The sequence below is a fragment of the Haemaphysalis longicornis genome, unplaced genomic scaffold (genome assembly GCF_048455015.1).
Source record: "Haemaphysalis longicornis isolate Haplotype H1 unplaced genomic scaffold, Haemaphysalis longicornis Haplotype H1 scaffold_4, whole genome shotgun sequence".
NCBI lineage: Eukaryota > Metazoa > Arthropoda > Arachnida > Ixodida > Ixodidae > Haemaphysalis > Haemaphysalis longicornis.
The window spans coordinates 7993637-8007926 of NW_027526361.1; the positions used below are offsets into that span (position 1 = coordinate 7993637).

At 47.9% G+C, this 14290-nt stretch overlaps 1 protein-coding gene across 1 annotated transcript in view; it reads left to right on the top strand.

Annotated features, from left to right (window-relative positions):
• The first annotated feature begins 3910 nt into the window (after positions 1–3910).
• Positions 3911–14290, top strand: part of Jef (major facilitator superfamily domain-containing protein 6 jef) — a 38671-nt gene continuing 28291 nt past the window's right edge. The window contains exons 1-4 of the mRNA XM_077705864.1: positions 3911–4848; positions 6651–8078; positions 10542–10811; positions 12709–12805. Coding sequence (XP_077561990.1) covers positions 6792–8078; positions 10542–10811; positions 12709–12805 — 1654 coding nt within the window. The 5' untranslated portion in view covers positions 3911–4848; positions 6651–6791. The remainder of the gene's footprint in view (positions 4849–6650; positions 8079–10541; positions 10812–12708; positions 12806–14290) is intronic.

Genomic DNA, 14290 nt, shown 5'->3' on the forward strand with positions numbered 1-14290 from the left:
AGTAAATAACATAAAATTTTCTCTCAGAGTCCCCGAATCATTGCAACGCGTTCTGCGCGTAGTGCAAGGAACATCTTTGCCTACTCTTGTTTGTACGGCCACAGTGTTGCGTCAGTGCATTCCATTGCATCGGTGGCGCAGGCGAGAATAAACTGATTAGTAAAACTGACCGCAGAGTATTTAGTAAATGATTCACGAGGTTAGTTTTATTTTGGTTTACCATAAAACTAGGATTCCGCGCTCTTATAATCATGACACTGCTGCTCACAGGCCAACATACCCCGTGTGCAGAGGTCAGAAAAAAATGTTTTGTATACTTCATTATTTTAAACTGAAGCCAAATTGATATTTGTAGCGGTTGGAAAAAAATAGCCGCAATAATTTTTCCCGCATGCATAACATCGTAAGGCCGAACGTTAGGGTAACCTAAAATTCAAGCTGAATATAGGCATTGTAACGTACTCAGGTGGATTGGCCAGTTGTTTTCACACCAATGCAGTTTGCTTCACCTCATCAACACTGTTTGTGCAGTGGTGCACCCTTTACAGGTATGCAGCTTGTTCGTTTTACGATTTAAGGTTCTCTCAATTTTACAAGGCCGGGTTTGGTAGCGTGAGCTACACTGGCCGAGGTTGAGCAATTTAGCGTGGCTCCTCTAGAGCTTTGCTGCGCGTGCGCGAGGAGCAGTTGCGTCACACGGCGCACAGAACGTTGTTCGCTGGTCGACGTCTCTCACACACCCCACGCGTCCAGCGTGTTCGCCGACCTCCGTTCCGCCCGTGGCGGCCCGGTCCACTTGATGATCATGCGAGGGGTGGCCGGGTGTGGGACCGATGGCTCGTGCGTCGCAGCAACACCGGCGTGTGCCTGTAGAACCAGCTTAGCTATGGGGCGATTGGTGACGCTGCGCTGGAGCCACTTGATAAATATACATGTGTCACATAATGCGTATACCGTGTGTGTGTTATTGAAGCAGCAGTAAGCGTGACAACCAAGTTAATCCTAGACAACCAGGAAAGCTAAAAATAATCAGATGAACCTTAACTCATGCTACGTATATCCTGGCACAGCCGAGCTAAGCCAATGCTAATTTTTTTCGCTCAATGTATTTTCTCAGATTCTTTCAGTGAATGAGGTTGTCTCAGTTTTACAAGGCCGGATTTTTCGCTCAACGAAACAAAGAAATACTTGTAGTGGGAAACCTAATAAAAATAACAGATAATATGCGGCTGCACACACCATTAGTTTCTGTTAGCACCTTGTGAGGGATGCGGTTCGGGCCTGTGGCGCCAGAAATTTTAAGGTTCTTAATGAGAATAAAAACGCCTATAGCCATCGTGAACACAGGAGGATCACCATTTGCAAAGACATAGGTAGAATATGGAGTCGATATATGAATAGGGAAGAAAATATGAATTTATAACATTCCAGTGGTGTTCCGGAGTAAGGAATAAACCCTGAAATCGTCAAATCAAATGAAATTTAATATTTCAACAAAGGAATAAAGGGGTAATGTTTTGCAGACAAGCGTCCCAAAGTCAAAGTACTGACCCTCGATAAGTAAACGCAAATGAAGCATTCAATATGCAGGGTAGCAGCAGAGGTTAATGGAGAAAATAAAACACTGTTTAAATGTAATTCACACAAAAGTACATAAAAATTCACAATGGAGACGCCAATAAAATATACAAGAAAAACAAACATTCCAAGGCTGCATCCATTCAGTCCATTCTAGCTAAACAAACAAAGTTATTTGACTGGGATAAAGCAAAAAATTACACAAGGCATGTACAAAGAAAAAAGCAATCAGCAGTCGGGTAAACAATAGCAAAAAGAAAGAGAAAAAAAAACACTCTGTAGCCACTAATTAGTTTGGTTAACTGAACGTTTCAGAACTTTGTAGGATACGAACGAAGTATATGCGTAGAAACTCGGAGTCAAAATTTTACTATTGCAATATATGAGCCGCGTCCGCAAAGAGGCATCGCCGCCATTCTACGAACAAAAAGAGGGTGCGAGGAGGGGAGAGGAGAGAGAGGAGGAAAGCGGGGCCGCATTGAGGCAGAGGTGGATTGGCCGAAGATACGCCGACACCATCCCATACCACATACCATACCACACACATGCCAAAAAGAGGGCGAAGCGGTGAAAGAGTGCTTACAGCATCCCTGGGGTTATAATAAAACCGTAAGCATTTTGCGGTTACATTTTATGCTAGCGATCACATGGAATACTAGGGGAACAGAGCTACACTCTTTATGGAAAATTGATTGAGTCATTCGGACCTAACCATGAACACATTTTGACATTTTTTTTAAACAGGTCAATTCATACTTTAATCTTTCTTGAGGGCTCCAGAAACATTAGAACGGTTCACGTTGAAAATGTTCAAGATATGCCAGTACGCACTTCTTATTGCTTTATCGCTTCTACAAGAAGATCACATTCATAAAATCCTTACTTAGTCACGAGGGACAAAACCTACTGGTAATACTTTAATTTAAAAATCTAATGCTAACCATGTGAAAGCTGCATCATTTGATCATACGTGCAATTATGTGGCTGGATTAATTACAGTAAAACAATGCAAGAACTTAGCAATGAGATTGTCGTCGTGAGAGGTTTCAAGGAAGATCTCACAAATATAGTTTTCTTCCGATTATTTTTTAACTGAAATCGACCGATAAATCATTCAATCCATTAGTAAACCAATTAAATCTTTATTTTTCAACACAAGGTAGGGGTTACGCCACGCAAAAAGCCGTTGCTTACTGTATGAAGGTCCGTGGCGAGCGGCAACGTTTTATGGAAATAAACACGTTAGAAATACGTGTAATTTACGCGCAAACAAATAGTGTAACAAATAAAATAAGTAGTGTAGCAAGTAAAATAGGTAGCGTAACCAACAAGTAGAGTAACAAATAAAATACAGTAATACCTCGTTAACTCGAAGTCGTAAAAACCAGGGTAAATTTCGAGATAAACGGATTTTCGAGATAAGCAAAGTTGCGCTAATTGCCGGGAAAAATGAGCGCTCTTCAGAAAAATCACTACTACTTACCGGCTCTTCAGCGGCAGTTTCTAATCTTTGTTCTCGTGCAGGTTTAAAAGAGAAAAAATAACATACAAGAGACTTTAACCGGCTGGGTTTTGCCGCACTGCCATTTTATTTAGCAGAGAAAAACTGCCTAATGCTCGTCTGCTTTGCGGTCGTACTCGGGCCTAGGAAGGCGTCCTCCAGCTGCTCAGGGAATCACACCTCAGGGAAAATCACGAGCACTGCAGTCACAGTCAGCGAAAAATCCGTACCGCGTGGTTTGCGCAGATGAACGGAAATCACACCTCAGGGAAAATCATGTGCACTGCACAAAGCGAACGAGACAAACTACGCCAAGCGTCGGCAGAGGGCCTCCCTGCTCAGCGCATGTATGGTCCCTAGAATATGAGCGCATGTGTCACATGACGTGCCACAGGGTTGCTTGACAAAGTTTATATGTCGTTGAGCTGAGACTTCGCGCACTTCGCGTTCGCGGAAAGCATCGACGTATGGCAGGCGCGGCTAAATAAGAAAAAAAAATCGACGGACTTCAGGCGTGGCAGCATCGCGCGAATCTTGTGAAATGGTCCGGCGGCGGAATTTTCGTTCCACTCCTAGTCAAGATTTCGAGTTATCCGCAATCCGATCCAAAAATACTTCAAAATAAAGGGAAAAATATACATGGGACGTATAGGAAAATGTTCGGTGCCGCGGAAAATTTCGACTTAGCCGATTTTTCGAGATATGCGAGTTCGAGTTAACGAGGTATTACTGTACGTGCAAACAGCAGCTAATTTACAGCATAAAAACATAGGCGACAGTTCGTAACAATCCTTGTAAAAAAAAACGCCTATTGTGAACTATTATGCACATTAACGAAAAATATACACTGAACCTGGATTTGAAATATGAATACAGCGGATTTATTCGCAAAAGTTTTGACGGTCTTAATAACATTCCACTGACTATGTGGGGGAAATATTAACACCTTTAACGAGTGGTTTAGCCGCTATGGACAGAACTAAGTAGCAAGCAACCCCAGCGAAGGCGAAAGAAGCTACCGTATGGCGTTACTTCCTTCAACGCCAACAACTCTCCAGCTGTTCATTCCCAAAGGAAAGTCCAGAAGCTTCCGTACCCTCGCTATTTCACGAAGACATCGTAGCGTGCTCCTGACAGCAATTCTCGAATGGACGTGGCCTGCCAGTTTGTTTCAGGGCTCCATTCCCGCATATGGCCGCGAAGGAGCGATACCCGACCCCGCACGCTACGAACAGCGCTCCGAACAAACGAGGGCATGCCCAGCGACAGTTCGCTCGCGACATGCCGCTTTCTGCTTGACCAGCGTTACCGGCTTCCAAAATCAGCATATATTAGCGAAGTGCTTTGATCGCGGGGCGGGACAGACGCGAGCAAGGAAGCCGCGCTATGAGACGGCCTTGTCGTGCGTGGATGGGGACGACGGCACAGACGCCCAGTTCTCATGAGCCGTCGGTTGTGCTAAGATGCATCATCCAGGGGCTCATCCGTGCGTTGAGCCCTGGGTTGTGCGCGGCGGCGGCCTTCGACCGCGCCACGCAGTCGAACGCGATGCCCCACCGCGGAAAAAGTAGAGCCGGCGCATGCGTACTGGATGCCCGCTCCTCCGGTGTTGAGGCCGGGTCGTCCCAGTCGCCAGCGCACCGTTGCCGCCGGCTCCGCTCTACGGGTCGCTCAGCCGGGGCGCAGTTTATTGTTTGTGTCGCCCTGTAGTTTTTCGAAACATCGCCTTGTTTGCGAGGATATACGTGACCAAGGCGTGCCGTCTGTCGGTAAGTGCGTCCCGGGTGCGTCGCACACGGAATGCAACCCGTTTATACGTTGTCCTGGAGGCCGCGACTGCCGCTGCGGATATCTCGGTTCTATTGCGGCGAATTTTTTGTCTGTCTTCTTCCAATCCGAGACGACTGCGTGCCTGCCGGCCCCAAGTCCTTCGTTCTGTGTGCGTTGCATCAAACGTTATATACTGGTGGAAATGTATGGCGATCGACACAAGTGGTTTTGTTCCTGCACGCGTATACAATGCAATATTCTGCGCCGTGGTTTTGCCTCTACTGTTTTACCAACACTTCTCCTTTATTAAATATTCCTGCGTTACAGGTACAAAAAGGCAAGAACTCTGTCTTTCGGGGTTCCTACAAACGGAGATTCATTGGTTTTAACTTTAGCTCGTTTACGAGCATAAGAGGCTAGGATAAAAAAAGGCTCTAGAAGGAAAAAACGCTATTTCAAACCAAAATGCCTAGTATATGTAAAAAAGCGCGTTTCCAAGCGAGGTACATCTTCGGTGGCTGATCTGTCATTTTAAGCAGTGGAAGCGCAGTACAGGCATTGCGCATAATCTCTGCATTGGGGGCGCAATTTTAAAGAGCTGCAAAATGTACATAATCATACCTGCAATGCTTGCAATGCGGTGGCCTGATGATGCTTTGCTTGGTTATGCAGCAACTGAAGAAGGCACCACGTAGTATACCAGACAACCTATCTGATCTATATTATTCGTTGTGAAACACTATCCCGGTCTCAAATAAGCGTCAACCTGATCATCTTTCCGAGTGCTTCAAGCACGCGTACCAGCGTTGACTGAGGGAATCTAGCATTCCGCCTTAGCTCTTCGATTTAAAGAAACGACACGCGCGCTCTATTCCCGAGCGCCGCTCCTTTCTCCCACGTCTCTTGAATAGCTTTCGAACGCTTCACTTTCCACAAACACAGACTCGGCAGAAGAGACCTAAAACTGTCGTTTGTTCCAACCAAGGGATCGGCTAGTGGTGAGAAATCGCGGTCGCTACACAGCGACGTCAGAAATAACTCGGCCACTCACAATGCCTCGCACGACTACTGAGACTGATGAATTGGCTGCTCGGCCCAGCTTTTTTCGTACCTAGTAGGTGCGAAAGACACGCAGCGGCCGGGATCCCCGGTGGATCGCCTGCGCAGCCGCGTGGTCTCTCGTCATCGCGCAACCCCCTGGGGGAAACTGAAAGCCGAAGACGGGGGAAGATTGTGTTCATACAGCAACGAGGCGCTAGACAACGCTAGTTGCCCGATAAATAATAGACGCGCAAGGGTTCGATCGGAGCGCGCAGCGAGGTTTCCTTCCCCTTTCCCTCAGACCTTTCTGACGCCATTTCCGATCCCTCTCCCGCCCGCTCCCGGGATTCACAGCATCGCTGGCATCGCGGCGTGGCCAAGGCCCGTTTCCGCCTGTCTGCGATAATACCCAAATGGCAGTCTCGACAAAGAAGCGTCCTGGATGGCGCACCGCATGTGACTGCTTTGATCACTGCCGCTGTTCTCGGGGCGGAGTAAATGAGGCGTCGGACGCAACCTGCGGCGCTTTGTTACCTTCTTTCCCCCGACGTCCACAATGTTATAACAAAGTTGTTGATAATATTCAGCGGTACTGGCGGCGTTCTCGCGAATGATATAGAGATTTCTCATGTGATTGTCACTCACTGAGGCGACCTCGTGTGACTCTAATGCCTTTAGTCACTCCAGCGCGTTAGTTATTGATGCCCGACTGTTATGCCTCGCTAATCCCGCTTGTTTGCCGTCATCCCATTCTCACCAGGCGGACTGGATCGAGAACAAGATGCTGCTAGTTTCCCGCACCTGCAGGGCAATGTGCTGATGCATCAGTCTAAGTGATTCTCTTCCGTGTTGTTCCAAGCAATACTGAACATCGTGTAAAGTTTCACCACTGTGCGTCACAATGGTTCACATGAAGAGCTTCGACGACGAAGACGGCGGCGGGGTCGGTGGTCCGAGGATGCCGTCAGGCGCACCGACGGAATCCGACAGAACGGTGCTGAACGCGCAGAGCCAAGGCTACCAGCGCCAGCCGCCCCCCGCGGACCAGCCGAGGCAACAGCTACCGCCACCAAAGGACTTCGTCGAGGGCTTCCTCGCGAGCATCAACCAGGACCTGCTCGTCTCCAAGACCTTCTACTTCTTCTTCTTCTCGGCCTTCGGCTCCCTGTTCCCTCTCCTCGCCGTCTACTTCAAGCAGATGGGCATGAACGCCACGCAGAGTGGCCTGCTCATCGGCATCAGGCCGCTGGTCGAGTTCATTAGCGCGCCTATGTGGGGAGGCGTGGCGGACCGCTTCAAGAAGGGCAAGACCATCCTTCTCTGCTCGCTCGCTTGCTGGATCATATTCACACTCTCGCTGGCCTTCGTGCAACCTCCAGCCGCCTCCTGTATCGACTACAACGACACGCACCACGTCCTGTACTCACCCGACACCGGGGGTGAACGTTACCGCCGAAGCGTCCAGGACGACTTCTGGATAGACGTGGCGGCCGGGGAGCAGCCGTGGTCGCGGCATCTGAAGCGCGCCCCTCCGAGCACCGAGTCTCCGTCACTGCCGCAGGTGGAGAAGGGGCGCAGCAAGGCCAAGCAGCTGCCTCCCAACTACGTGGTGGGCAAGTCTCCCAACACGGTCGAGTACACGCTCAACTACAACCAGGAGCGCCACACGTCGTACATCTCGCCGCCCTTCAGCTCGATCGTGTACAAGTACGAAGACGTGCAGGAGGTCTTCTTCCTGCTCCTGCTGCTCATCGTGCTCGGCGAGTACTTCAGCGCCCCGGCCATCACCCTGGCCGACTCGGCCACGCTGTCCCACCTGGGCGAGAACATGGACCACTATGGGCGCCAACGCATGTTTGGCTCTCTCGGCTGGGGCGTGGCCATGTTCTTCGTGGGCATAGCGCTCGACCACTCCACGTCGTTCCCCAACCACCCGTGCGGCCCGTACGAGAAAGAGCGCAACTACACCATCTGCTTCGCCACCTTCTCGGTCCTCATGGGCTGCGCCTTCATATCGGCCACGCAGCTCAAGTTTGAGTATGAGCCCGACCAACCGGACAACATCGTGCTCAAGCCGGTCGTGATGAATAGTGACGCGAGTAAACCCATCACCATCGAAGACATCGCGCCGGGCATACCACAGGCCCGGCAGCCCAAACAAGAACAGAAAGAGCCCGAGACGACAAAGGTGAGCCCGCTTCCATTTCTTTCCTGGTTCGTGCGTTCGCTTGGGGTTTTGCAAACGACGGGAACCTCCTACAGTCCTTATAACTTGTACCTTCCTTTGCCGATTGTTGGATATAGGTTGGAGCCGGATACCGATTGTTGGGCTTCCTTGATTGCTTCATGGCATGTTTTCAAGTGCATAGCTTCGTCAAAAGTGGCGGATACGGTAGCCACTGACAGCTGCCAGCGGCATTGTACCCGCCGCCCTTGTACAGCCAAGCGCTGCCTTTCGAAAGCTGTCACGCCCAGCCAGACACGCAAGCAAAGCGTCGATTGAAGATATCAGATCAGGTGGCGGGTGCAGTGCGGACGTATCCCCGGGACGCCGCTTGCTGCTTCCTCTAGGTGTTCCCATAGGCGGCGCCCGAATGGAATTCGGCCCCTGTTCCCGTGCTCCATCTTCCTCCGCGCGGACCTGTACTCTTCAAGCTTGAACTGCTACCAAAAAGTCATGTTCGCCGAGCGTAAGAGCTATAGATCAGAAAACCGTTTCTGCACTTTGAACACTGAAATTCAGAATTGGGTAAAAAAATGATGCGTATACTAAGGGCGCCTCACCCTGACACGCCAGCCGGATAAATTTGTTTTTGTGCCATTACCTACCTCGACAGCGCAATGACTAAACTATAGTGTTGTTAGTCTAGGCGCCTTTAGTTCGATCAAATTTCAAGGGAATAGCTATTTCTGACGAAGGCGGATTTCGAGTGCGTCCACGTGTTCCAGATTTCAGTGCGCTTCTTAAAACAGCTCCACGTGGTGCAAAATATTTTGTAGTGGTCTATCACCATGTGCCCTCCAGCCTAGGTGTATCTCTAGTGTGTCAACCGTCAATTAATCTTTAATACCAATTTTTATATCAAGACAGGTGTCACAATAAGCAAAGGGTCTCGTTGCTGGCAGCTGGCCAGCACCTGTGTCCATCACCGGGCGCTTGCTCAGATGACTGAAGTCGGACGATGGTAGACCAAAGCTTCTAAGTTTAGGCAAGCTCCCTCGAAAAAAAATTGTTCCACTCTGTGAAGGTGAATGAACAGAGAAGGCTTTTAGCACACGACATAGAGGTGGCACAAAATTTGGTTTTCAGTTTTTACACGCGGTTAAACAAAGAGTGTACCTGCAGAGAGAGTCTAATGAACGCGCAGACCACTGCACCACAAGACAAAACACACTCAGCGCTGTAGACGCTGCAGGCGCGAACGCGCAGTGAACTTGGGTGCTTCTTCTTGTATGATTTACTGACGGCACGCGCCCTTTCCCCCTATCCCCCTCTCCGCACCCCTACCCTTAGAACTAACGATCAATTAGGCGCTTTCACTGCGCAACCGCACGAGGCGCTGGCTTGACCTCGGCTGTGATTGAAGGTCAGATAGACGCTATGAAGTTTGCTGGGTTTGACGTGGAGTGATAAGCCTCGCTTAAATGGAAAACAAAAAGATTGGTTGAAAGAATCGCCGGTGTTCTGTGCGCGTGCAGGGTTTGTTTTCGGATACCTCGTATATTGAACTATGTATATAAACAGTTAGTTGTTGTACGTGCTTTATAATTACCATTGAGAAAATTTCGAGATATTTTCGTTCCTTCAATCTGGGGTAGGTATGTCTGTGTCTTGAGCTCTGCATATGAACTGTTTCTGTGTCTTGAGCTGTAAAATAAATTATGCATGTATATTTAAGGGTGCATGGGAATCTCTTGTTTCAGTACGTGTTTTCTAAGCAATGACAAGCGAAGTTCGTGTTAGTGTTTTTGGGGACTTGTGTGTGTCGCTGCTTCCAGACGGGCTCGTAATTGGTCAAACTTTCAACTTTTTTTTCCAATTAGTACGCAATCCCAGTAACAAGTCTGTGTGGAGACTAACTGTCGTGCAAGTTCTAATAAGGAGCACTGGTCAAAGCAGGGCCCACAGAAGATACGGAAACAGACGGCTCCTTGTCCGCGCTTGTCCAAGAAAAATGTAATGCAGCTCATGTAGAAAACAATATAAGTGGAAGGGATAACCAGTTTAATAACAAATATGTAACTACCAGCTGAAGAATCAAAATGCATAGCCACGAGGAGCTCTCGCTTCGCTTGATACACTGTATAAATATTGTTGTTGGTTCTTTGCGATTAATTCTGTCTTTTTTATGCGTTTATGCCCTTTTATCGCGGTAAATATCATTTTTAAATAACCCTGTCGTTTCCACTTCGGCGGTGCTTATTCCGTAACCTTGTAACGCTGCGTGCTTAGTGAGTATGTACTTCACTTTTTTGCCTTTTGTTGATGTAGGCGTGTCGTTATACTTTTCTTTTTTTATGCTTTTCTGGAATTTTTAATAGAACGGATAGTGCACCCCATCCGTAGATACTAGTCTTTCTTAGTTATTGTGCTGTGCGTTCCTAAATTCCTCCTCCTCCCCCTGCGCTTCCCCTGACGGCGCATGCGCAGAGCACCGTGTTCGCCCAGACGACGCGCAAGCTGCCCGAGTGGTTCGCCGTGCTGCGTTCGTTCGCCACGCTCCGCTACGGGGCCTTCCTGGTGGTCACGTGGTTCATGGGCTTCGGCATCGGCCTGGTGTTCACCTTCCTCTTCTGGCACCTGCAGGACCTGGGCGGCACGCCCACCCTCTTCGGGGTGGCCTCCGTCATCAACCACGTCTCCGAGATATTCGCCTACTTCTTCAGCTTCAGGTTCATCCGCCAGATCGGACACGTAAAGGTGCGCGAAGGCGCTAGCGGCGCTCGGCGCGCGAACGCATCGCAGTTATTAGTACTGCGTCAACATTACTGGCTTTACGCAGGTAGCGTAAGAAATTCGCTTTACGATGCTCTTACCTTGAAGCGGTCTACTCATCGTTGCTGCTAAGTTCATATGTACAGCGCTGATAAATCATAAGAACGAAATCACGGACCTTTGGGATTGTGTGTTTTGCGACTTCGCTTATTTGATACAGTGTCTCGGCTCTGCGGATTACCTGTTACCGCGTAAGGAATCAAGACACTAGTATTGTTCATGGTCAACACTTACTGAGGAGAACGTCGTTCTGCTGTTACCTTGCGGTTATTCGTTTGGACCAGCCAGTCACTGCGGGCCCCGTCTGCCGGTGACCAGAATTACTTTTTAATTTGATTTAATAAATTGTCATAATATGTCATATTATTTCAGCCATCCTGTAATTTTCTACAATTTACTTTCGCAGAAAACATTTCTATAAGTTACAACGATTTGTTTGTATAGGTGCTTTCATAACCTAATCCATGCGCTGTTAGCGAATTCACTCTTATTAAAGGTTTGCAGCATTTTTCTTTTAGTTTATTTTACAGCACGGCTTTGCGCCGCTGAAAGGTGGCACGTCATATTTGGGCCGTGACACAAGTAAGGCGAATGTATACATGTGAGCGTGAGTTGTACGACGATGATACTCAAGCGCCGGGAGGCAGCGAAGGGCTAAAAAAGGACCCGAGGAGCTTCTTACTAGTTTATGTTTGACAGCAAAAATAACGGAACGCATCGGAGAGAATACAGGACTCAAATCGAAGGGAACGAAACTTGCCAGACCAACAATAAACCAAGGAAACTTCACTAAATTCTTGTACCCTGCACAAGTATTGGTTTAGTTTCCAGGTGACGCTTTCAGAGCTCGATTCCTACCAAGCTAAACTTTCCTTTTGTTCACTAATTCAAAACCAAACTCATATTTTGTGCGCGATACTTATTATTTTATTTGCATTTCCCTTCACGAGTGTGCTCGGTAGTCTATTTATTATTTAACAAACATGCCTCTTCGCGTCAAGTCATGTCCATTAGGGAAAAACAGGGTTAATATTACGGAGGTATACACAGACATAACAGTGAAGTGAGATTCGCCTTAGTCCTGCGAAAACTTCTGCACAGTATGCCTGCAAGAGGCATGGGAAGAGATGTGAGTCTGGACTCGTCACTACCTAGCTCTGCGTCATCACGGTATCAACGAGAAAGGCTTATCTTGGGCCATATTGAGCCAGGGCGTCGGCAATGGGCAATAAATTAAGGAAGGTGCACACGTGCTGAGCTGTTTTGGTGGATGTGGACGCGCTTTTGGAGTCAAAGGTACCTACTTACAAACCTTTGCGAGCTTGCACGTTACCTGCTCCAAAAAACGACATCAGAGCTAGTGTTAAACAGCAACGAGCATTGCCCAAATTGATTGATTGTAGGGTTTAACGCGCCGACGCAACGCAGGCGATGATGCGCACCGTAGTGGAGGGCTCCGGATTAATTTTGACCACCTGGGGATCTTTAACGTGCGCCGAAATCTCGAACGCACGGGCGTTTTTGCTTTTAGCCTCCATCGGAAAAGCGGTCGCCACGGCCGGGAATCGAACCCGCGTCCTCGTGCTCAGCAGCGCAGCACCTTAGCCACTGAACCACCACGGCGGGTAGCATTGCCCAAATTGCGGGCTAATACTTGGTCTGGCTTACGAAGTTGTTGCATTTGCGCCTTGCGTACGAAAAGGTTTGGCCATTGTGCCGCATACCACTTTGCTGCGCGTTTTGGTTCGCGGACCTTGTGACTCGGGGTACGTGGAACATGATGGGTGGCACTCTTCCTCACGGTGACCTTTGTTGCCGGCAGGTGCTGTGCGTGGGCCTCATCGGCAACGTCTGCCGCTTTCTGTACATCTCTTGGCTGAAGAATCCCTGGTGGGTGCTGCCCTTCGAATTTATTCAAGGTAAGCTCATAACCACGGACATTTTCTATCGGCTAAATGCAAAGAGAGATCCGAGAGATTCAAACAGACACAACCACAACAGTCAGCTTCGTTAACCCTTGCAGCCCTCGAATTGGTATTTCCAGCGCAAATTGTTTTTCTGCGTATTTTCTTAAAGCTTTGGACCTCAGTAGCGTAGAAAGGGAAACTTACGGTGACGCTAATTCAAGCATTTATTAATGGACATGCATCACGATTAATTAGGTTATTAGCCAATTAAAATTTTCTGGTGGGTAAAAAGGTAAATTTTTCTTTTGTAATCATAGCTACGACACCCTTAGCGTACACAAAAAAATACATCTGGTATTTGGAGCATTTGCAGTTTCATAGACATTTTGACAAACCGGGATTTCAGTTTCCCTGCGCCCCGTCGTCGTGCCCTGTTTCTACGGGTGCTTCTTCGTTTCCATATTGCCCAGCCCCGCGAAAACGCAAGTGTGGGGATGTCTATCCCAAAACGCTTCTTTGAAGAACCATTGCCATGAAAACGAGTAATTTTCGTGTTGCACTTAAGCCGCTAGAAGATATTCTATGTTGTGAAATGACGGCACCATGGCCGAAAGGGTTCATGCGGTCGTGTCGTGACACGTGGAAAAACAATCTCGAAGAACCGTGGCGAAGTTGATGCCTGCTCGCTGGGCAATTAGTCTTAAAACCATACCTTGTACCCAAACGCATCCGCTCAAGAGGGCCATATTTTGGCTCTCGAAATTTGAATAGCCCATCGAGGAAGCTTTTTTTTACTGTGTTACGTAAGCTACTGTCAGCATAAGGTCTCCACAAAACAAACGAAAAGAATAAAAAATGGTGAAAATTGCAGCATTTACAAGGAATCTATCGTCGACAAGAACTGCCCTGACTGTGCGCGCTGACTTTGTATTTTACATTAGGTTAAAACTGAGATACAAAAATGCGAATTAATATTTTTTTCAATGATAAACGTAATGTTATTCTACCTTATAGTCCTGAATCGAGTTTTAAAAAATAGCTCTAAAATTGTCGCCCATCTCAGTGAGTGGAGTAAAACCGAGTTGAAAATATGTACCACGACCTAGTCTGTATCTTAGCTTATGTGCTTGCGTAACCTTGAAAAACAAAAACAGGTGACTACACCTCCTTTGTGTATTGCGTGTTTCAACTTTAGAGCTCTAACTTTTTTCCCCGCATGAAGCGTTCTGTTTTGGAGCAAATAAATCGGTGAAAGAGAGGAGCGAGAAAATGGGAGGTGTGCGGTAAAAACGCCCGTTTCTTCGAACGCCCGTACGTTAAAACCAGTGTTTTTAAGTGATGTGTGATAAGTAATCGAACGAGGATACATCTTTGGAACACTCGGGCACAGCCGTGGGAGTGATTCCGCTGGAAGGAGATTTATTTTTTTTAAATCAAAAGCGCCTATTGATTGAGCGTTTAAATCGTTAAATTTAAAAGGGCGGCAGTAATGGTGAA